Source organism: Centroberyx gerrardi, chromosome 24, assembly GCF_048128805.1.
Source record: "Centroberyx gerrardi isolate f3 chromosome 24, fCenGer3.hap1.cur.20231027, whole genome shotgun sequence".
Lineage (NCBI taxonomy): Eukaryota > Metazoa > Chordata > Actinopteri > Beryciformes > Berycidae > Centroberyx > Centroberyx gerrardi.
Genome location: NC_136020.1, coordinates 5346350 through 5369975, shown reverse-complemented (window position 1 = coordinate 5369975; position 23626 = coordinate 5346350). Strand labels below are relative to the sequence as shown.

At 43.2% G+C, this 23626-nt stretch overlaps 1 protein-coding gene across 1 annotated transcript; it reads left to right on the top strand.

The window, feature by feature from the left end:
• The first annotated feature begins 3082 nt into the window (after positions 1 to 3082).
• On the top strand, positions 3083 to 23120 carry tnpo3 (transportin 3). Its single transcript, XM_071912062.2, has 23 exons — positions 3083 to 3328; positions 6931 to 7131; positions 8213 to 8286; positions 8980 to 9136; positions 9871 to 10014; positions 12234 to 12409; positions 13242 to 13380; positions 14322 to 14468; positions 14591 to 14698; positions 14786 to 14877; positions 15395 to 15534; positions 15681 to 15872; positions 16561 to 16652; positions 17450 to 17526; positions 17685 to 17745; positions 17871 to 18011; positions 18659 to 18775; positions 19349 to 19443; positions 19665 to 19821; positions 20222 to 20389; positions 20486 to 20598; positions 21774 to 21866; positions 22291 to 23120. Exons 1-22 carry the CDS (start codon positions 3209 to 3211, stop codon positions 21832 to 21834), a joined length of 2772 nt encoding a protein of 923 aa, XP_071768163.1. The 5' UTR covers positions 3083 to 3208; the 3' UTR covers positions 21835 to 21866; positions 22291 to 23120.
• Positions 23121 to 23626: the final 506 nt, after the last annotated feature.

The window sequence follows — 23626 nt, the reverse complement described above, 5'->3', positions numbered from 1 at the left end:
TGTTTTCATTTCTAGTGTTTAGTATTACTTCACTTATATTTGTCTTGTTTAAACGTTAAATTCTAAAGCCAAACTTTTATTATTATTATCATTTTTGTCATTTTCACGTTTATCTATCTCAAATTTGCAGACTGCACTCCATTGACACTACATCACTTGAATGTATTGTAAAAATGGCTTTCATTGCTGCATTTGTGCATTGGTTTTATGGCAACGTGAACAATTTTTTCCTGTTTCCGCACAGCGACATGCACTTATTCACCCGGATCGTCTGAGAAATAAGAAGAAAGCAGATGACGTTTGAGACAAAAAGGAGACGACAAAGGCCAAGAGAGGAGGGAGAAGTCACTGCCAGACCCGGGCTTGTATCATAACCAAGCTGTTGAGTGTCAGATGCATGGGTATGATACGACCTGAGTCTGGAAGTGATCTGCAGCCTGAACACTACCATGCCACCACAGATATGACTGCACAGAATTTCATAACTGTCTCTATAGGGAAGTAACACTCACGTTACTGCAATTGAGTTGCTTTTTTTGTGTTTTTGTACTCTTTGGAGTATTTTTTAAAGTCAGTAATTGTACTTTTGCTTAAGTACGTTTCTGCTGAAGTATTGTACTTCACTACATTTTAAATCACATCCATTACAGAGATTCACAGTGAATGGTCAATCAGCAAAGAAGAGTGAGTCAGGCCCAGCTCATGGAGATTTATAATAAGCAGGTCCTCAGGATGGCCAATTCCATTCTGGTTTGTCCTGACCATCCCCTGCAGAAGGAGTTTGAGCTCCTGCCCTCAGGCCGCCGTTTCAGGGTGCCTGCTAGAAGGACTAAGAGACATAAGGTCTCCTTTGTTTCTGTGGCTATTGACAGGCTTAATAATAAATAGCCTTTGTATACTCACTGTATTTCCCCTTTGACAGGAGTTTGTGTATTTATTGTCTTGTTGCTGTTCCTAATGTTTGATCATGAATGCTGTATTGTGTTTTGTTATTGTCATCTGTTTTTATTTGTGTAATTCCCTTACCCCTGGCTGCAAACCAATTTCCTAGTGGGACAATAAAGTTTTTGAATTGAATTGAATTGAAGAGAAGAATAATGTGGCTTTACTTTGCTTAATTTTGTAATTTCTCATTTTTCCAATGAAAAGAATCTAGTTTGAACTCTGTCCTCTCGTCCTTTTAGAGTTGCATGGAAAAGATCACAGCTGACAACGTTCTCTTTTCTAAAAAGGAACTCAGTAACTCTGAGGGCATTTTAAATAAGCTACTTTTTACTGTTACTTCAGTAGATTTTTACACCAGTACTTTTGTGTCTACTTAAGTAAAATATCAGCAAAGTAACAATACTTCTACTTGAGTAGGAAATTCTATTACTCTTTCCACCACTGGGAGGTAACAATGGGGAGAATGAAGCCTCTGATCAAAATAGTCATTATAGTCTTATATATTCTTTTGTGCTAAGGGTTTGATTTTGAGGGGGTCATTTCTCTTTTATCCTTCTTGTTGGATAGGAGATAAGTATCCTGCTCAAGGATGCTTTGAAAGGTACGACCCACAAAGTGGATCAAACCCGGACGGTCTCACCAACCACTTGGCTGTCCTGCCACCTTGTGGGGAGTGAAGTAGTAATGAAATTTAACTGTAAGTCATTTTGCTGGGGGGAGCCCCTGGAGCCCACTCAGGGACCCCTGGTGGTCTCCCCACCCCACTTTGAGAACCACTGCTTCTGCGTAGTCTATCACATTCTCTCCAAGTAAGAGAGAATGTATTCAAAAACAGGTACATCTATAATATAAACATAATAAGCCTATAATATAATAACATGACCCAATTTCCCCACTGGGATTATTAAATTGTCATGGTGTCTTTATGTGCAACCTTTGTGACAAAACTCTTGCTCCAGTTCGTAGTATGTACTTTGCTGACATCTAGTGGTAAATTGATACACAATACAAAGACTATGTGTATTTTTGCCAATGATACATTGTAACATCTTTCTTTACAATAAAAACTACAAAATATTTTAGTGCAATATACTGTATCTGTTTGTTGTTTATCCTTTTTCTAACCCATTCCCCCCATTTAAGTTCATTTTAGCAGAACGTCACGCCAAAGTCTATTCAAAAGTCTTTCAGTTTCATGTTGCCTTGTGTAAAACGTAAACGCAAATACCGGGCGGAACATGACTTAAAGGGTAACTTCAGTATTTTTCAACCTGGACCCTATTTCCCCATCTTTTTGTGTCTAAGTGACTAAAGGGGACAACAATTTTTGAAATTGGTCCAGTATTGAGTGAGATCGCTTCAGATTTCGCTTGACCGGATCAAGCGAAAGGTAAAGAAAAACTTTTAATTTCTCTGTAGGGTCCTTTCCATAATGTTGTCAGACACTTATAATAACAATCTGAGCCTGTCAGTGGCAAAAACAAGCACTTTTAGTGGACGTACATTGACGGTTCACATTTGCCCCATCGGATTACATTGCAGCTCATTTCGCGGCTACCGGCTGACGGGATCTTGCTCAATACTGGACCAATTTCAAAAATTGTTGTCCCCATTAGTTACTTAGACACAACAAGTTGGGAAAATAGGGTCCAGGTTGAAAAATGCCGAAGTTACCCTTTAAGACCTTTTACGGATAGTTGGGAGCCATTCTTCAATTCGGCATATACCCAACACAAAGCAGCACTTACTTAAATAAATTATCAACTGTTATATTTGGTTCGCCTCGATTTCCCACGATATTATTCAATCAAAATACACCGAGGATGGCAGTAACGAGCAGGGGGAATCAATTCTAACAGATGAGATTTCATTGAAATAAAGTGCTGTTTATTGAAATGTCTATATAGCCGACTTTAGCAAAACCCCAAGAATTCATTAAGGATTCAAATAGCGTTCTACCAGGTCTGTGTCGTTGCCCTAAGTACGGCAAAATTAAACTTGATGACGTTTAACTGGATGTTTGACTGGATGAAGTTGGGTGGGTGTGACATTCTCTCCATACGACAGAGCGGAACGTTTCAGGGCTAGGTTCCTGCTTATGTTTCTTCACGGAACAGAATCGTAGTTGCACGCGGGAAACCTGTGCGAGATGGCGGTCGACATAAGGACCGACTAGAAATCTATCCGGCTCAAATACATCTAACGTTACTGTCGGTAGCATATTATCACCTTATCGTTTACATTCATAAATCTAACCTGCGCTATGGAAGGGGGCAAACCCACACTGGCACTTGTTTACCAGGCTGTTCAGGCTCTGTATCACGACCCGGACCCCGCCGGCAAAGAGCGAGCCTCGGTGTGGCTTGGGGAGCTGCAGAGATCGGTAAGAAAATGGGAGAGGTGGGAGGACTGGAATGGGCCCTGCTACTTCGTGGGGGAAATAAGTCACTGATGGGTATATATGGGTATTCCAGACCAAGCCATACTTTAGCACTGCATCTACATTGCTAAGCATAAATACACATGAAGTGCGCAGTCAGAAAAGGGGCTGCAAATTGCCTGTATTATAAGCTAGCTCACTCGGTGAATGAATGGATCAAAACATAACATGCTAGGGTTACAGTGCTGTTAGCTCTACATTTGGCTACATCATCAGCTGGTGGCTATCTGTCCTAAGTTGGCAAGATAGCCTCCAACGGCACATATTTATTAGTTATGCTCATTTTTCTTTGTATCAAGGCCAATGTGTCTCTTCCAGACGGAGAATTTGCATTTTACCCGGGCTCAGGGGATTTCAGCCAGGGCCTGGGCAACTGTAGCTAGCTAAGTTAGCTTAGCTAAATTAACTGCTACAGTGAAGCATATAGCTTTGTCTTTTTGCTAAATGTTCCCAGGTGAATATGCATAACTTGGCTATCTCCAATTCGTGCCGTTCTCTATTGTATGGATAGATGGAAACGCGACATTCATTTAAAATTCTGGCAGTTTAATGTTGCCTTTCTTCTTGACAAAGGTACATACCTGGTAGCACATAACTTAAGACCTTACATGAAGCAACAGTCTTCTGATAATTTTGGCATATAGATGATGCAACAAGCAGCACTTTATTTTAATAAAATCTCAACTTTTATACTCGATTCCTGCTCTCGCTACCGCCCACCACGGTGTATTTTGGTGGAAGGAGATTGTGGGAATAACATTCGAACCAGTGTTAAAAGTAGATTTTTTTTTGAAATAGGTGCAGCTTTGTGTACTGGGTGTGTGCCGAATTGAACAGCGGCTCCCTAATGATTCAGAAAATGTCTTAAGTCATATTTTATGCGGTATGCACCTTTGCGATCCAGGCAACATTTAATAATCAGGTTTTTGAGTGGAGTTTGGCGTCACGTTCAGTCCACCCAAGAGAGAACAGAAAACTGTACGTTTACAAGTACAGATTTTCTTCTCATCTTTGCTCAAACTGTGCCGTTACAGGTACAGGTTTTCTTCTTTGTATTTCTTGTTTCAGGCAAGTAACTTGGTGCACATTTATTAGCTTATGTGGTTTTGTACAGATACCTTTTTAAACCCATACCAGCCATGTATCTGTGGCTTTTTCTGTATTTGCTGGCCAAGTATGAGTGAGCTTGGCTGACACGTTTAATTTCTGCATGTGCGTGCTCACTCCCAGCTTGTTGTTGTCTGCATCTCACTACAATCAAATCGGGTCCAACTTGCTCAGCACATTCTGCATGCTGGATCCATGATAAGCTGCACTGCAGTTGTTGCACTGACAACTAAACTGTTCAAAAAGTCACACAGGAAGGACTCTAACCTGGTCATTACTCAGTATAAGCAGATAATGAAATAACGATTGCCTCATACACGCCTTGAAGACATGGGCATCTTGCACCTTGTGTCTGCTTCTATTTCTGGCATTCAGGGAGCTAATTTGGGAGAACGTCTTTTGAGTGACTGCATGTATGTGTGTGCTGTCAATCAGCATTTGCAACATTTTTGCTTGAGCTGCATGGATATGGGCTCCCAGGCACACTTTTGCGCCTGTCCTGTCTTGCTCAAATTTTTTTCTGGGGTTTTCTTATTTTAAAAAAGGACTTTCGTTTTGGCACACAACTTCCCATCTTTGCTCATGGGAGGTGAAGGTTTTCCTGCTTTGATTGTGTTTCCGATCACATTCCTACATGGTATTCCCATGAATTATGCAACATCTGTCGTTCCAGAAGATTGTTATTGTGGACCAGGCAACATGTTTTCTGGCCCTCTGCCAATTCTAATAAAGCTACATTGGTTAGAGGGGAGGACATTAGTGCTGACTAATGGCTTACTAAAAGCTAGGTCACTCTAGCTGATTTTTCACACCGATTCTAATCCTGACTGGACCATCCCGGGGCCCGAGTGCCCCCCAGCCCTGACTCAACCCGACAGTCAGTCGGATTATTCTGTGGTGTGAACGGGTTGTTGAAGACTCATGACTCCAGACCAGTCGGAACCCAGCAAGATCTTTTTCAGACGTGTTTGGTTTTGTCTGGCCCAGTCTGGTCGGGCTCCTGTCGTGTGAAGCGGTCCAAGATTCACCAAGATTGAAATCTAAGAGTAGCCCTGGCAACAGCCAATTAGAGTTTAACTCAAGGGGGAAGAAAAAGAGAATGAACCGGAGGAGAAGTCGCTTTTAACAACAACACCCACTCACAGCGCTATGTACATCAGTAACATTCCCAACTCTACTTGCTCCACTCTAGGTATACAATTTTATTTGGAGGGATAGGCTAAAAATCATATGAAATGGTATAAAGTGGCTATGTGCCTGGATAAATCCTGAGTGTATGCAGTTAGAAAAGTCTTCATTGTTGCTATCCTTGTAATAATGTCACTTGAAAATTAATTTGTAATGTAAATGTCAACTGTAGCTTCTGTACCACAAAGCAAAAAACGATGGAACAGCGATTTAGGGGCTGGCCAGCTTTGCTGCCGCTCCCTCTTGTATTTCCAACTCTTCCTACATTTTAGATTCAACTGACACCAAAACTTGCCACACAGCATCTTCAGACTGTCCCCATCAACATCCACAGGGATTTAAAAAACCGAGCCCACAGTACAAGGACATATAGGCCTATTACTGTAAATGGTACTGTAAACAGCCACTGTAAATTCTCACTTAATAAATTCCCAATCTTTATAGTCATTGAAGTATGTCCAATTTCAGAATTTCCTCACAAAAAATGAGTATTACAGTTTAGTGAATGTTGGTGTTTGCCTTAGTCATGATGTTAAACAACAACTGGTCAAGTATCCTCTCAGATGGCTCAACAAGTTCCTGGGTGGAGCTGAACAAACACGCCTACACCTATGCAAGCTGTGTGCTGTGCAGATTTGTAACTTGTGTAACTTATTTATCCTAACTCTTCTTTTTCTTCCTGTAGTATCACAGGACAGCCCTGTTGGTGACTGAATGCAGTACTAGTTAATTGTAATGTAATTGTGCTGTTCTGGACCAATGGGAAATGTTTTTGAATCACAGAATCGGGCTGTGTGTGATCCCTCGTCTTCATGTGTGTGACGCCTCATCTTTGCCCCAACACTGTTTTCAGCTAATTAGCCGTTTAGTGCCATAACATCAGCCGGCTACAGTTTTTCTCTCAATTGTGCCACTAGTCTAAGATATTACTATAATCACCATTTCAACATTTTCATCATTGCATCAGTTCTTTTAAAAACTGATGAAATTTTTGCGTATCCTTTAAATAATTAAATGCAAAATATTTATTCAGCTGACTGTTCTCAGTTGATTATTGACATCGGCCAAAATGTTCATACCCATGCAAGACTATGTAATATACCTTACAACTTGGCTTCACATTTTGTTCAGTAAAGACTGTTGAGAGTGTGTTAGAAAACGGTAAATTGGAGTGTCACGTCAGAAGGCTTAACATGTCCCCTGTCTGTCCTCCCTGTGTGGTACCCCCCCCCCCCCCCCCCTCCCTCCAGATGTATGCGTGGGAGATATCAGACCAGCTGCTTCAGCTGAAGCAGGATGTGGAGTCCTGCTACTTCGCCGCCCAGACAATGAAGATGAAGATCCAGACATCGTTCTACGAGCTCCCGCCGGACACCCACATCGCCCTGCGCGACTCCCTCCTCTCCCACATACAGAACCTCAAAGACCTCTCACCCATCATCGTCACTCAGGTAACGCCTCGTCCTCCCGTTATTGTCGCTCGGGCGCTGCCTCTCTCCTGCCGGCAATTTGCGTTTTGTAACGGTCAGTTCACGTCAGCGTTCCATAAGGGCGCATTGACACCAAGCTTGTTGGAGGCTCATGTTGACATCTGATAGCCAGCAGTTCCTCATGCTTGGAAAGCCGAGCATAACAAAACGAACTGAGGGCAAAAGCCAGTCTAGACTGAAGCTCATATTCAGCTATTTTCAAGTGTTTTTTTCTGGTCACTTGAAAAATGTTAAGTACAGGTAAGCTGTGGAAATGCCTGTTTTTTGCCTGGGGTGTTATCAGTGCGGTTACTTAACATTTTGTTACGTTAAGGGCAGTTATCACACTGTGTAACACACATTGTTTTACTGTCACTTGCAATTACCTCAAACTTTGTGTCTCTGCTTACATAAACAAATATACACGGATAATAATAATAAGAACCAGGCAAATTGCGATTGGATTCATTTTTATGTTTGCACGGTACATTTTTTAATAGCAAAATTAAAAAATGTACAGCCCTGATTGGGGAATTTTACAAATGGGTCACTTTACAGGAATAAACCAGAACCATGTATTTTCCAACTTGTTTCACATTCATTGCATTAGCCGATTTTTCAGCCCAACTGCAGTGGAAACTGTTCAGAAAAACAACATTAACAAACCACGAAGGAATAGAACGTGGAATGGAAGCACTCTGAGGTGGTTATGGAAAGTCATGGAACTTCATATCAGGGCCCCGGTGGGAACCCTGCTAAAAGTCCCAGGGCCAGGCATCCTGGTGGTGACCCAGCGGTCTGGGGCGCATGCCATGTAGCCGCGGTGTCCTGGGTTTGAATCCGGTCTGGGACCTTTGTCGCATGTCATCCCCTCCTTTCTCTTCCTCCTTTCGCGTCTCTCTCAGCTGTGCTATCCAATAAAGCAGAAATGCCATCAAAATCATTTAGGCAACTATTAGGCAATTTTGGTTGTTGTTTCATACCTCTGTTCCTCTTTTTTGTGCAGTGTCTAATCTCTCTCTCTCCCCCTCTGTCTCTCTCTCTCTCTCTCTCTCTCTCTCAGCTGGCTCTTGCCATTGCAGATCTCGCCCTTCAGATGGCCTCGTGGAAGGGATGTGTTCACACCCTCATTGAAAAGTAAGACTTCCTCTCCCTCGGCCTACCATGTGTGGGACAGTATGATCAGCACCCTTCTGTCTTTTCATTACAAGAGTCAAGTCAATCGCATCATGAGTCCATCTTTCTCCCTCCGCCAACTTTACTTAGTAAATTGGTACATTCTACCTTTCATACGCTGAGCCGACAACAACAGACTGTATTGTGTTGCGCATAAATTTGCATACGTACACACACGCATACACACACGAACGATCCCGCCCAGGGCAGCAAAAAGGCTGGAGCCGGGCGTGTGTCCACTTACCGCTTGTTTTTCTGGTAAGGTCACTTAAAAATGCTAATAGTACTCTTGCGCTTGAGTCTTTCAACACCGGTTGCTCGTTCATAGCACCATCCTCCATTGTTGAGCAGTGGAAAATGGTTTGGGGGGGATTGGGCGTCTCTCTGAAATTCAATGGATGGGGAGGTTTGTTTTTTCCAAAACGGAGTGATTTCATGCGCTGTAAACTGGGATGAAGTTTGACAGCACAGGTATTGATAATGAATTTCTGATCGCCAGACCTGAATTTGCCTTTTGATGACCACAGCACTGTGGTAATAACACACTAGTTGCACATTTGCAGTTGTTACGGTATATCCATGTTTGAGTCCCTTCACCACACCTTGTTCCTTCTCTTCCCATGCACTGACTGTCCGTCTCTCTGGCCTGCCCAGGTACAACAACGACGTCAGCTCCATGACGTTCCTGATCGAGATCCTGACGGTGTTGCCCGAGGAAGTCCACAGCCGCTCGTTACGCATCGGAGCCAACCGCAGGACCGAGATCATCGAGGACCTGGCCTACTATTCCAGCACTGTGGTCACACTACTGGTGAGAAATCTCTTCTTCCCCTCCCTTCTCCCGCCACCGTTCTTCTTCACTCTCTGCCGGCTTTCCGTTTTATTATTCTATCAACCTATTTCCCCCCCCCCACATTCACAAGTAGAGCTCTGATCCATCCTTGCTTTGCAGGCCCTCTGCGGGACTGTGTGTCATTTCTCACTGTTAGCCCCCTAGGGAACTGCTTCATTATCACAAGCTTTGTAACTCTTTGCTACCGGGCCTCTCTGTTTTAATAATGACAGCTAAGATGACCGCGGTAAGGAGAAAAAAAAAGAAATTGGCCTATTTTTTTAATTTAACTTTGACACAGAAAATTGATCAGCCGGGGATATTATATTTTTATCTTTTTCAGTTTGTGTTTTTCCCCAAGATTTTAGTTTAATTTCTGGGTTTCTGGGGGGGAAATGGTAAATGTCTGAAATCACATAATCTAAACTAAAGACTGTGAAAGATCTTGAACAGTTAAATGAAGCCTTTTAAGTCCTAAATTCAGTATTAAAGGTCTTAAAAATGTTGCTGTTTTTGCAGCGACAAAGTGACAATTTTTACTTTTGCAGAATTGCCCGTAAATGTAATTCTAAATGCCATTTAAAAGACCTTAAAAAGTCTTAAAGGAAACTTGCAGACATCCCTGATCAGCCCATACAATGGCAATGGATGATATTGAAAGTCAGTGTACTGATGGCTTGTGTTTGTGCGTGTGTGTGTGTGTCTTCCCCCAGACGACGTGCGTGGAGAAGACGGGTAACGATGAGAAGATGCTGATCAAGGTGTTCCGCTGTCTGGGCAGCTGGTTCAACCTGGGCGTCCTGGACAGCAACTTCATGGCCAGCAACCAGCTGCTCATGGTCCTCTTCCAAGTGCTGGTTAGCCTCACGCTTTCTTTTATACTCATCCTCAGATGTTTTTATAGGGTGTTGTAATTGGGAATAATGGTGGTAGTTGTTATGTTTTAGTATTTTACCAGTTTTCCAGAAAGATTTTGCAGATATATCAGCCCAATATTGACATTTTACAGTGTGATGCAGTTTGTTCGGTTACATATTACTGTGTTATTGATCAATACTACACTGGTTGTTTATGGGAAGCCCTTAACCTGAAGTTATTCTAATGCTGTACACAAACTACATGATCTAAGATCTCTGCACCGCTCACATTAAATGGCCTCCTTTCGTTTCTTCTTCTTAACGTTTCCTGTCTCGCCGGCGTAGTGGAGTGCACACCAGATGATGTCAAGTCAAATTTATTCACATTTAAATACCACAGGAGTTAACCAAAGTGGTGCATTGAGTCCATAAATAAATAAAATCACACTAAGCATAGAACATCAACATATTACTGCCAGAAAAATGCAAGACATATACATGCAACCTGACAAATTAAGAGGTCTTAAAGCTAGGGGATAAAAGGGTGTTTTAAGCTGAGACTTGAAAGGGTCAACAGAGGGTGTAGATTGCGCAAAAGTGCAATAATTTAACCATGTGGAGATGAAGGCATGCATTACTTTCTCCATTCTCCATTACTTTCTCTCATTCAGCTGGAGCAAATTTCACACCACCAAACATTTAATGTCCCCAAGTGGTCTTTGGGTTTTAGAGGGAGATAAAGCTGTGTATCACCTGCGTAACAATGGAAGGAGATATACCTCTGAATTAGGGCTGCATGATATATCGTTTCAACATCGTCAGCGCGATGTGCGCATGCGCAATAGTCACATCGCAGGACGTGCGATGTCAAGTAAGGAAAATTAACTCAAACACGTCATGCTACAACTTTTTTGCTGCTTGATACAAAAGGAAAACTCGCACGGTTCTCATTTTCCATAACTAATCTACAAGAGAAGTCTGTCTGATATAACATAATTTACTCCGATTTAAGGGTTTGTTATTAGAGTAGCGTATGTTACCTTTCCAGCTTTTGCGGCTCCGAACCGTAGTTGGGAAGCCTCTGGTGTTGTGCTAGCCTATTTTAGCTTAGCCTGGCTCGTAGCTGGTAACAAGCTTTTTACTAAGACTCCGGACCAACTCTGCAGTAGAGAACTGGCACTTTATTTCGGTACAGCAGCGAACATAACGCACGGCCTCTCAGTGACGTTCTAAGCTCTTTTCCCGCTAACTATGGTAACTTTACTCACTCATTTGCATCCTGCAACTCACTCTGGCTGCGGCTAAAAACACACTCACTTCCTACTACGTCACCCGCAGGTTACCCACAAGGCCACCTTCTTAAAGGGGCAAGAATTGATAGAGCTATTCAAGTCATTTGGTGAAAATTCCTGTATTTTTTCATATCGCAATATATATCGCAGAAAAAAAAAATATTGCAATGTCAGTTTTTTCCAATATCGTGCAGCCCTACTCTGAATGGTTTGACCCAGCAGGAGTGTATAGATGGAGAAGAGGATAGAACCTAGAATGGAGCCTTGTGGGATCCCACAGGAAAGACTGGACTAGCAGGAAGAAAAACTGCCTGTATTCTCGCACTACAGCAGTGTTGCAAACCCTGTGCTGACAAAATCAAAAAGTTTTGAAAATCTCTGGATGTCCGAGATGGCTCAAAGACCGGGTCAGACTACCTCTCAGACTTAACGAGTTTCAGTGAAGGGCCGAGTTGAGATTTTGTCTCAGATCTCAAAAACTTGTCTTGGACAGTTAAACTGGGCCTAAAGTCGTGTAGTGTGCGCCCGGCGTGATGCGACAGTTTGATCAGATTCAACACAAGTATGCATGAATAGTTTTTATTCATGCATACTTCTATTCTTCTTCTCATCCTGTGTTTCAATGGAGAGTTTTACTGTGCCATGGGCTAAATGCTGTTTCAGAGGCTTTTCCACATTGCCAAGAACAAAATTCTCACATAAGTCAATAATAGTGAATATCAGCACAAAATATCAGCTATTGGTCAAACCCTAACCCTACTAGTTATCTCTTATATGTCACATTAATGCCAAAAAAACCCTCACTGGCTACGGCGATGTGCCGGGCAAGTCATATTTCTATTATTCATGTCTCTTTCCAAGTAACCGATCAATTATGCATGAGGCCAACTGTGAAGCGAGCCGCTGATGTTTTCTGATGTGTCGCAGCAGCGAGATGAGACCTCCACCAACCTGCACGAGGCGGCGTCCGACTGCGTGTGCTCGGCCCTCTACGCCATCGAGAACGTGGACACCAACATGGCGCTGGCCCTGCAGCTTTTCCAGGGCGTCCTCACCCTGGAGACGGCCTACCACATGGCTGTGGCGCGGGAGGACCTCGACAAGTAAGCACACACACACACACACACACACACACTTTATTCCATCAACAATACCCCTTTCAAAATGATTTCTTAAAACAGCACCTGCCAATGTGTGCATATGCTGCATTCCAGAGATGTGGGAAAGTCAAAAGGTAAAATGCAATTGGGATTCCAAGTAGGAAGTAGGCAAGATTTCTCAACTCAAAGGTTTTCGAGTTATCTGATGTCTTGTCAACATGGTGGCATACACTGTAAACGCCACACAGCATTACTGTTAACATGTTTATAATGCACAAAATACACACAAAGTTTGATTTTCGGCATTGTATGACCTTAAATCCATCAAAAAGAGCCTTGTTTGGGTACAGGAAGTTTCTCCCTCACTTCTTTTTCTAACACTATGATAACACCATATGTGGAGTACATACTGTATATATATAAGTGTACTCCCTTTTCGCCGACATTTTGAATTGCGCTTCATGGAGGAGACGATTTAACAACAGACTATGTGATTGGTTTGATCGGGGTTGGCGCACAACCGGATTACTCCACTTCCAGATGCATTCAAGTAGGTAATTTCATGTATCAAAAATTAAAACTGCCCCACGACAAGTAGATCGTGGAAAAAAGAGAGTAAGTTGCTGGAGGAACTCTCACTGATGTTCACACTAATAATAGTACAGTTGGATTAATGTTTTACATTTTTTAATGGCAAAATGCGACAGTATTGTCACACTCTACAGCCCTGCCCCACCTGGAATGGCTTTATACAAACAGTGTTTGTAGCCCTCCTCTCATCTGGGTTCTGATTTTTCCCTCTTCCCCCCCCTCCAACCATTCCCTCCTCTCTCAGAGTGCTGAATTACTGTAGGATCTTCACTGAGCTGTGCGAGACGTTTCTAGAGACGACGGTGAGGAGTCCAGGTCAGGGCATGGGGGACCTGCGGACGTTAGAGCTGCTGCTAATCTGTGCAGGACACCCCCAGTATGAGGTACACACACACACACACACACTCACACCCTGGAGATGGAACTGTGTTCAGTGTTTTCATGTTACAGGAATGTTGAGATGTCCACACTTGGGTGAGGCTAATTGATTTGCCAATACATAGGGCTGATATTGGCCTTTTATTCAAAATCAGATATCATCCAGTCAGTGTCGTCCGCCTCTGATATGATGCATGTGATGCAGTTTGATTGATTACATATTTATTGTAGAATTGATCAATATTATACAGGTTGTCTATAGGAAGCCTTAACCTTAACTGATTCTAATGCAACTTTTTGACCAGATTTCACACAAGTATGCATTCATATTTTTTATTATACAAATTTTTATTTATTATTATCATCGTTATGATTTTATTGTTCGTGTCCTGAGTTTCAGTGGAGAGTTTTAGTTTCCCATGATGGTCTAAATGCTGTTTCAGAGGCTTTTCTGCCCTGACAAGAATAAAATTCTGGGGGAAACACTGAATACTTGTCATTATTAATATGACAAGTGTTAGTGCGGTAGTGTGAGGTAGCACATCCAAAATTGAGGGAAAATAACTGGATACAATACTCAGTTTTCACTTACTTACTGGAGAACACACCACAGAAGTTTTTGTTTTTTTTTACCCAATTTTGGATGTGCTACCTCACTCTTTTTTGAGTAGTCACATTGGATTATTATTTTTTTGTCTCAGCATTCTTTATCGATAGATAGATAGATAGATAGATAGATAAGAACTTTATTAATCCCAGAGGGAAATTCAAATAATACAAGATATACAAGAACTTAAGTGCACATCTGTGCGTCACACACTGCTTGTAATTTTATTTAATATAATTATTTTGGTGTGGAATATAAAAAATATCCACATTGGTCAAACCTTTGTACACACAGTGAAAGTTCATTATATATATCGTCCTTTTTTTTTTCTTGGTCCAGGTTGTCGAGATCTCCTTTAACTTCTGGTATCGCCTGGGGGAGCACCTGTATAAGACCAACGACCCGGCGCTGCACAGTATCTTTAGGCCGTATATCCAGAGACTGCTGCATGGCCTGGCCCGACACTGTCAGCTGGACCCAGACCACGTACGGAGCCGAGTTATCTTTACCTGCTCAAATGAATTCTGCTTTAGGATGGGATTTCTACTCAAGCATACTCCTCAATACTGATCATTTTGTCATATGTGGTGTCCCTGTCCGTCCCGCAGGAGGGAATCCCGGAGGACACAGACGACTTCGGCGAGTTTCGGATGAGGGTCTCCGATCTCGTGAAGGATGTCATTTTCCTCGTGGGCTCTATGGAATGTTTCTCCCAGGTATCTTCTGATCCATGTCGTTTTTTTTCTGATTTGCTATCTGTAACGTTTCAGCGGCCTCACATTTCCTCTCCTCTTCCCTCTCAGCTATACTCCACTTTAAAAGAAGGGAACCCGCCGTGGGAGGTGACGGAGGCTGTTCTGTTCATAATGGCCGCCATCGCAAAAAGCGTCGACCCGTGAGTGTCCCCCTTGTTGCTCCCTACCAGCAAAAACCTTTCACCTAAACATCACTTTTGTATTTTAATATATGGGGCCGATATTGGCCTGTTATTAAAGATCTTGTAAAATCTACCTCTGATATGATGGATATGAAGCAGTTTGATTGATCAATACTACACTGGTTGTCTATGGGAAGCCCTTAACCTGATTTGATTCTAATGTGACATTTTGATCGGATTCCACACAAGTGTACATGTTTTATGATTATTATTGTTAATATTATCCAGGGTTTCAATGGAGAGTTTTAGTGTCCCATTGTCCAAATGCTGTTTCAGAGGCTTTCCCACCCTGACAAGATAAAATTCTGGGGGGAAACACTGAATACTTGGAATTTTTGGCATGAAAATGGTGAAATTTAAAGACACTGAATATTGATAACTTCCTATCTCTGCATTTTTCTCCCTCCTTCATATTTCTTCTTCCTGTCCATCTGGTTTTTGTGTAACTCGTAAAATGTTTTTCCCCTGCCGGCAGTGAGAACAACCCCACCCTGACGGAGGTGTTGGAGCAGGTCGTGCTGCTGCCGGAGACGGTCCACATGGCGGTTCGCTACACCAGCATCGAGCTGGTGGGGGAGATGAGCGAGGTCGTGGATAGAAACCCCCGCTTCCTAGGTGCGGACTCAGCTGATCTCCTAATACTGTTCAAACATGATCGATACGTGACCCAGCGATGAATTCTCATGTCTAAACGAGGTACAACTATCATTCTTGCGTCATCCGCATATGTGAGTGAATCCATCTCGTCCCTCCCGTCTTAGACCCGGTGTTGAACTACCTGATGAAGGGGCTGCGGGAGAAGCCTCTGGCGTCGGTGGCGGCCAAGGCCATCCACAACATCTGCTCGGTGTGCAGAGATCACATGGCCCAGCACTTCCAGGGCCTGCTGGACATCGCCCGCGCCCTCGACTCGTTCGCCCTCTCCACAGAAGCAGCCGTCGGCTTGCTCAAAGGTATGCAGGCTCAGTCAATATATCAACAAGTGGGGCTGCAACAGAGAGGAGCATCCCATCCCCACTAATTGATACCCTGTAGATTCACCCTTTTTGCCCAAATAACAGACTTCTACAGACTAACAGACTTCTACCTCTGTCATTATGATAGTAGCACCTTTACACAACCATTTAAAACGGCAAAGTCTGATGGGTCGGCAAATAACAGAGCAACAAAAATCCTCACTTTGTCAAAAGAATGCAAACAAACTTTGGTGGTTTTTATTTCAGTAAACTATTACATAAGTCTTATTGCAACAACACCTTCTATTGCAACAGCACTTGCAGTAACATTGATAAATCAGTAATGACCAGATTGTTGGTGTAAATCAGAATGTATCAAATGTTACCTAGTTGTGTTACATTATGATCACTTCATTACATTAGTTTTTATTGCATTATGCTCAACTATTGCCATATGTGCAGTTCTTACATTATGTGTTGCTACATACTCTTTGGCAATTTCTTGTGTGTCGTGCTTTTCGTGGCTCTGCTCCACGTTTTGTCTGCACTGCTTTTTTTCTCTTCATCTTGTGAAACCGATTTGAATCATTTCTTAGCTTAATCATTTCTGGCTCTTAATCATATGTTAGCAGTGTGTTTTGCCTGTCATGGTTTTATAGCAATTCTTGCCTTCTCCTTGGTGCAGGTACAGCACTTGTCCTCGCCCGTCTTCCCCTGGAGAAGATTGCCGAGTGTCTGAGCGACCTGTGCGCTGTGCAGGTCATGGCCCTCAAAAAGGTCAGTGTGAATACAGTGCTAATTTCAACCACAGAACTGTGCATCTCGATAACTTGATATCATAACTTCATTAAGACAGGATTCTATTGAAAGGCGTTAAATGATAATATTGACTTATTTCCCAGCCTACATGTCGGCATTAACAACATCATGGGACACTAAACCTCTTCCTTGAAACCAAGGATGATGATAATAAAACATTACATATTCATGCATAGTAATGTGAGGTCAATCAAAAAGTCACATTAAAATCAATTCCACTCTAGCTGGGGGGAGCAAGTCAAAAGCATTTAGAGCTTTGCTTCTGGCCCTCTTTCGATTTTCATTTGTACTGTTCTATCTTCATATTATTTTTGACATTAATAGCACTTCTAAATAGAACTTAACAGTAAACACAGCTTTGGAAATTCTGACTAAGTCATTTCCAGGTCTGGAAAAGTGTGGGAATTGGACATAAAAGTCTGGCAAAGTATGAAGCAAAGGTTGTTCTGTGCTGATACACACATAACCACACATTTCCTATGGTCCTAGGCCCACTGTCATTTCACATTAGAATGTTTTTGTTTGTGAAGAATAATCTTCAGCTATAGAGCGATATGGCATAGTTGACAATCATTATCAAGCTTCTATCAGGATGCATCATTTTGAACTCTGACCAAAATCCAGTCAAAAAATTGAGGTGTGGACAAAGTATGGAATTTTAAATGAAAATGGAGTAAGAATCCTGATTAAAGAATCCAGGATGACACATAGTTTGTACTGGAACCAGAGTGTGATTTTTGTGTGTCTCTCCTCAGCTTCTCGGTCAGGACCCTAGCAATGGAAAAACGGCAGACCCAACCGTCTGGCTGGACAGACTAGCAGTCATTTTCCGGTAAGGGCGCTGTGTTGATTTGCATGTAGTAAAATGTCAACAAAGATGCTAGTCTTTGTGTATTTGTGTAGAGCAGGCAATGGTATATCACATGATGTGCATTTGATGCCTCAATCTTGGTCACTGACAGTGTTTTTTGCTTGTTTTTTACCCCCTAGACACACAAACCCCATCGTAGAGAACGGCCAGACCCATCCCTGTCAGAAAGTTATCCAGGAGGTAAATCACTCGCTTTTCTACGCTCTCCGCACTTTTCATTTTTGTCCCTAGAGCAAAAAGAACATTTGTCTATTTCCAACGGCGTCATTTGAGTATTCCTCCACCCCATGTGCCGTGTCCTGTAGATCTGGCCCGTCCTGTCGGAGACGCTAAACACACACCAGGCTGACAACCGCATCGTGGAACGCTGCTGTCGCTGCCTCAGGTTCGCCGTGCGCTGCGTGGGGAAGGGCTCCGCTTCGCTACTGCAGCCGCTGGTCACACAGGTGTGTGTGCGCTGGAATTTCTGTGTTTGTGTATGAAGGTGGATCGTCTGTTTGTCTGTATGTAAAACCATATTTGGGATGGGAGACACTATGGATCTGGTTTGGTTTGTTTGCCCATCTGTCACACACGTTGGATTTTGTCAAAACTTTGGGGAATGATGCATCTCACCACTGCGTTCCAGCAGTTTCAAATGACATTGATTGGCCCAACGGGGGGGTGCTGCAATTATAGGTCAAAATTAATCTTAATGACCAGTCATATCTCCCATACCGCAAATTCGAATGACATGAAATGTGCACATATCCAGCTAGCCTTGTTCTGCATATCTGCCTCAGGACATCAATATACATTTTGAGCTTCTTAAAAAAAGTTTCCCCCCTTTTTAAATATATTATATATTGTTCATCATTAGTACAGCCAACCAATATGGGGCGCCAGAAAATGAAAAGACAAGCAGAATATGCAAATGGGCCTACAAAATGGTTTTGCATTGTTACATAACAGATTTGAAACTTTGACCTTTTTACATTTATATAACTTGTCGCCGATCAGCCCAGAGTGTGACTGCAACATCCGTGGATGACAACATGTTTACCGTTGCCTTGGAAACGTTGGATCATGTGTTTGTGGCTTGGTTTTCCCCCAGATGGTGAGTGTGTACCAGGTGTATCCGCACTCCTGCTTCCTGTACTTGGGAAGCATCTTGGTAGATGAGTACGGCATGGAGGACGGCTGCAGACAGGGACTACTGGACATGTTACAGGTAAACGCACACGCACACACACACATACACACACACACACAGAGCCCAGGGTGCCTGAAATCAATGGCACTAGGCAACTTTGCACTTTGGCGACCCCAAGTGGCAGTGGGAGATAACTGTTTGCAGTTTTGAAACTTTGAAGGACTTCATTACCCAGAATTCATCTAATATGACATCAGTAAACCGTGCACTGCTCAGACCAGAATTTCTGGTGAGGGTGGAGATAGTGAAAATGATCTTTTTGCAGCAGGTTCAGCCATTGTTGGTGAACCCAGCTTTCTCTGGATCATGCTCCTGCTCTCTGCTGTTTAGGAATTTTTTGTATTTTATTCTCAAATTTTGATTAGTCACTTCTTGTGCACCAAGAAGATTTCCTGCCAGTGACCACACCAGACCTCTGAAATGACTCAGGACAAATAGGGCGAATCTACACTGTCCCAATTAGGGGGATGGAACAGTCTTTTCTGTTGCAGCCTCAATTAGTGATTCAGACCGGATAAGACGGGTGTACTTTTACATAAACATCTTGCCTAGTGCAGCTTTAATGGATTCATTCCCTCTCTCCTCCTGCAGGCTCTATGTATGCCTACCTTCCAGCTTCTGGAGCAGCCCAACGGCCTGAGAAACCACCCCGACACCGTGGACGACCTCTTCAGGCTCGCCACCAGGTATGACACCCACCGACAGTCTCACATTTTCTGTATGAGTAGATAATGCTTAATATATTCACTGAAGATGCTGTAGCCTTGAGATTTTATTTTGTAAGAAGATTCTATCTCCTACCGATCCTTCTTCTACGTCTGATGTTGCTCACCGTCCGTCTCTGTGTGTGTGTGTGTGTGTGTGTGTGTGTGTGTGTGTGTGTGTGTGTGTGTGTGTGTGTGTCCAGGTTTGTTCAACGTAGTCCAGTAACCTTGCTCAGTAGTAGCATCATCGTTCACATCATCCAGTGTGCCATCGCCGCCACCACACTGGACCACCGGGACGCCAACTGCAGTGTCATGAAGTTCGTCCGAGACCTCATCCACACAGGAGTCACCAACGACGTGAGTGACTGATCAGATTATATGATTCCTGTGGGAAATAAATAATAATATAGCAAATGGGGGGTATTAAACATAACACAACTGTCAGCTCCAGTGTGTCAAGAACATAGTAAGTGGAAATGTATGGATGAAAAGTATGGAAAAAATGAGTTACAGCAATATGAGGGTGTGCAAAATAACAGCATACTGAGACAAAATGAATGAAAATATGCATATGACAATATAACAAAAAAAAAAAAATATATATATATATAGTATTAAATAAGTGAGACATAAGAATATCAAAATATGCAATATATACTGTTCAAATGATAATATAAAAAAAAAAACGAGGGGGTGACTTATCAGCTTATATACTGTACATGATCTGCTGTTAACAGTGATTACTCTTCCATTGCAGCACGAGGATGACTTCGAGGTGCGAAAGCAGCTGATTGGCCAGGCCATGGAGCAGCACGGGCAGCAGCTGGTCACCCAGCTCATGCACACGTGCTGCTTCTGCCTGCCGCCGTACACGCTGCCCGACGTGGCCGAGGTGCTGTGGGAGATCATGGTGTTCGACAGGCCGGTGAGTAAACGCACGCCCTCCGCCGCACCGCTAGATGGCAGCATCGGCCCTTTCTGCCGCAGCAGGGATCTCACACGATCTGACCTTGCCTTGCAGACATTCTGCCGCTGGCTGGAAAATGCACTGAAGGGTCTTCCGAAGGAGACGTCGGGCGGGGCGGTGACCGTCACTCACAAACAGCTCACAGACTTCCACAAGCAGGTCACTAGGTAAGCAGCAGCATGGACACACCAGGACAGTCTGTCTTCACACAAGTCTGCCTCATCATCAGATAGAGTGAATCGAACACCCACCAAATGCCGGTAAAATTCATCTCTGGCAGATGAAACAAGGTTCTCTGGCTATTGACTTTTCAAGATGATACATTTGAATGCCTCAGTTATCCGGTTATATACAGTCTTTGACCTTTGTCCCTGCTGACCACCGTACCCTCTCTCTGATTGTGATCCAATCAAATCAAAGCAAAACAATAGCTCTGTATCAGACAGGCTTCTGATTGGCTGCCTGTTACACTGCTCAATATCTAAACTTCTGGTTTTCTGCCATCTGGATGGTTAACTAGCCTAACATTAGTTGAAACTTAATAATTGCATGTAGTGACACATAGCAGGTATGAGGCCACTAAAAAGGAAAAAAAGACATGTTTTATAATTAAGTTTTAAATTAAAACGAAATCTGCTCATATCTCTTCATTGAATGCTTCACGCAGGACCTGATTCTATATTGGAAATGGCATTGTGTGTGGAGTGACATACTTATTTGGAAAACGTTAATTGATTTGGATGGTGAAAGTAATTCTCTGCAAATACATAATTTTTTTTTTAAGTTTACCAGCCCTTGGCAGGTGAGCCAGAAAGTTAACTTCAGACACAGGGACTAGTGTTTTCACTCCTGACTGGAGCTATGGGTTTATCATAGAGGCATATTTCAATGGTTCCTCTAAGGTTAGGGTTAGCTTAGTGCAGCAGGCCCGAGGGCAACTTTTAGCCTCGGTGTCGGGTGTAGCCGCATGGGTTTGCAGTCTGACAGGTCCGTGCCCAGACAGGCTGATCTGGGGACGCTGTGGAACGTTGCAAAACTGGAGCGGGGGAGAAAAACCACACAGATTCCCCGTGGCTTGTTCAGGCTCGTCCAGCAACCAGCTGCCTTTCTGCTCCAGTTATATTTCGGCATAGAGCGAGGCGTGACAGAATGAGCCTGAGCCCTGTGTAGTTCAGAGGAACCAGAGTTAAAGTGTCTCCACTGAAATCACTGATCATAGTGGACCCTAGTGGAAAGAATCTTTTAAGTAATAATCTGTGACATTTTCCTATAAATCAGTGTCCATTTTGCTACTCTAGCTTCCAGTCTAATTGTGTTTTGCCTTCTCTTCACTTCGCTCCAGTGCCGAGGAGTGCAAGCAGGTATGCTGGGCCATCCGGGAGTTCACCAGATTGTTCCGATAGCCACGTCCTTGAGAGCTCTGCCACAACACCAGGTAACACGCATCAGACGGCCCGCACCCGGGGGGTCCAACGGGGCCACATGTTGGGTGGGGTAGGATCCAATATAGGTTTTCCAAGGCCGATGCTGACACTTGTCGCTGCCAGTAGCTGATATTTTGTGCAGATATTTGAGGTCTTTAAAATTGACCGGGTTCATGCTGAAAAATTCTGAAAATGTATGATTCAGTGTTTGCCCTGGATTTAGACCATAGGACACTAAAACGCCATTGACCCATTGTGATGATGATAATAAAGCAGACTCAGTTATACAATAGATACATAATAAAACATATTGCATCAGAGATTGATAACACAGATTTCAAAATTCTCCCTCTTTTCAAACTAAACTTGTCACAGAGATGGTCCTAGTTAACTAGTGACACTACAAAGTTGTTAACTCTGCGTTTTCCTCCTCAGGTTAAATCTTTTGTTGGCTAACATTCAGAGGTGACGGCAAAAATGCTGAGGACTGCAGATGAGGATCTAAAGGGAACTCTAACTGGAAGAATGGCGGGACTTGGCAATCGTGGAAAGCCAAAACGGGACACAAGTCTGGAATTGGAGTGACAGGGTGAAATGAGATTGCATAGACTGAGAGGAGGAGTCCACCAACCCCCCCTCCACCCCCCCCTCAGCTCCCTCGAGGCCCCCTGCCTCACCGACACCCGGGTTGACAGGGCGGGACGGGGGTCAGGCCCGAGGAGGAGCGACGTTCACCGACTAAGTGAACTGAAACGGATTAGTTCTGCGTCAGCTGGATTTCTACATGATCCATCATCAAAAAAGAGCAACAACAAAGAAAAAAACAAAGGATGTGCCTGGTTGCAAGTCATAATGCATCAAAAAGACATTGAGTTTTTAAGAAAGAGAGAAATGATTTATTTTCATGGACGTGTCTTTAGAACTTTATCATGGTCTTGCTGTCCGTGCCATATGAAGAGTCAATAGCAAACCCATGATACTCACTGAATGGCTGCCAGTGCCTGTGGAGGCATTTAGATGGTAGAGGCTTAATGCTTGGAGGATTTGGCGTCACCTTTGACCTTTTTAACATGTTGGCTGGAATTTTAGTTATCCTTTGCCAGAAAGTGAGAGCTGTGACAGATTGTGTGAACTCTGGCAAACAAAACAACTTTTCGTTCTTCCAATTGGTATTGTCCTAACTTGGGAGAGACAGACACCACGACATCATCGACGATGTAGCCTTGTTGTAAACAATAAAAAAACAACTGAGAAGAACAAACTTGCACTCGCTATTATAATTTGACTCAAGTCTCGTCGGTATTAGCCCTTTGGCTCTGCCCCAGACCCCTCTATTTTCACTCTGAACACTCTGAAACCAGTTCAACTGGGTGTCCATTGTTGCATAGTTAACAGTGTCTTGTCAGAGAAAGCTTGCACACACTAAGGTATCAATTAATGCTGAGTTTCAATGAGTACAGGTGTGAAGATACACTCAAAAACATTCATGGGAGAAACCTCTTGGCACTAACATTGAGTCCACTCAAATTCATGTGTTTTATCTTCTCGGTCACCCAGTAATCTGAATCCATCTCTATTGAATGTGAACAGGGCTCTAGCCTGGTTGATGTCACTCTGCAGCCCTCCCTCGGGGTAATCTGATGTCATGATCACACTTACTGCCAACTCTCTTTTGTATTACGCTCGCCTCGTTGGGACCCCGTTCGCTGAGTGTTCGAGTCAAACAGGTTTGTGTTTGTTGAGCACCCAGTTGGAGAGGCAGCATTTCCTC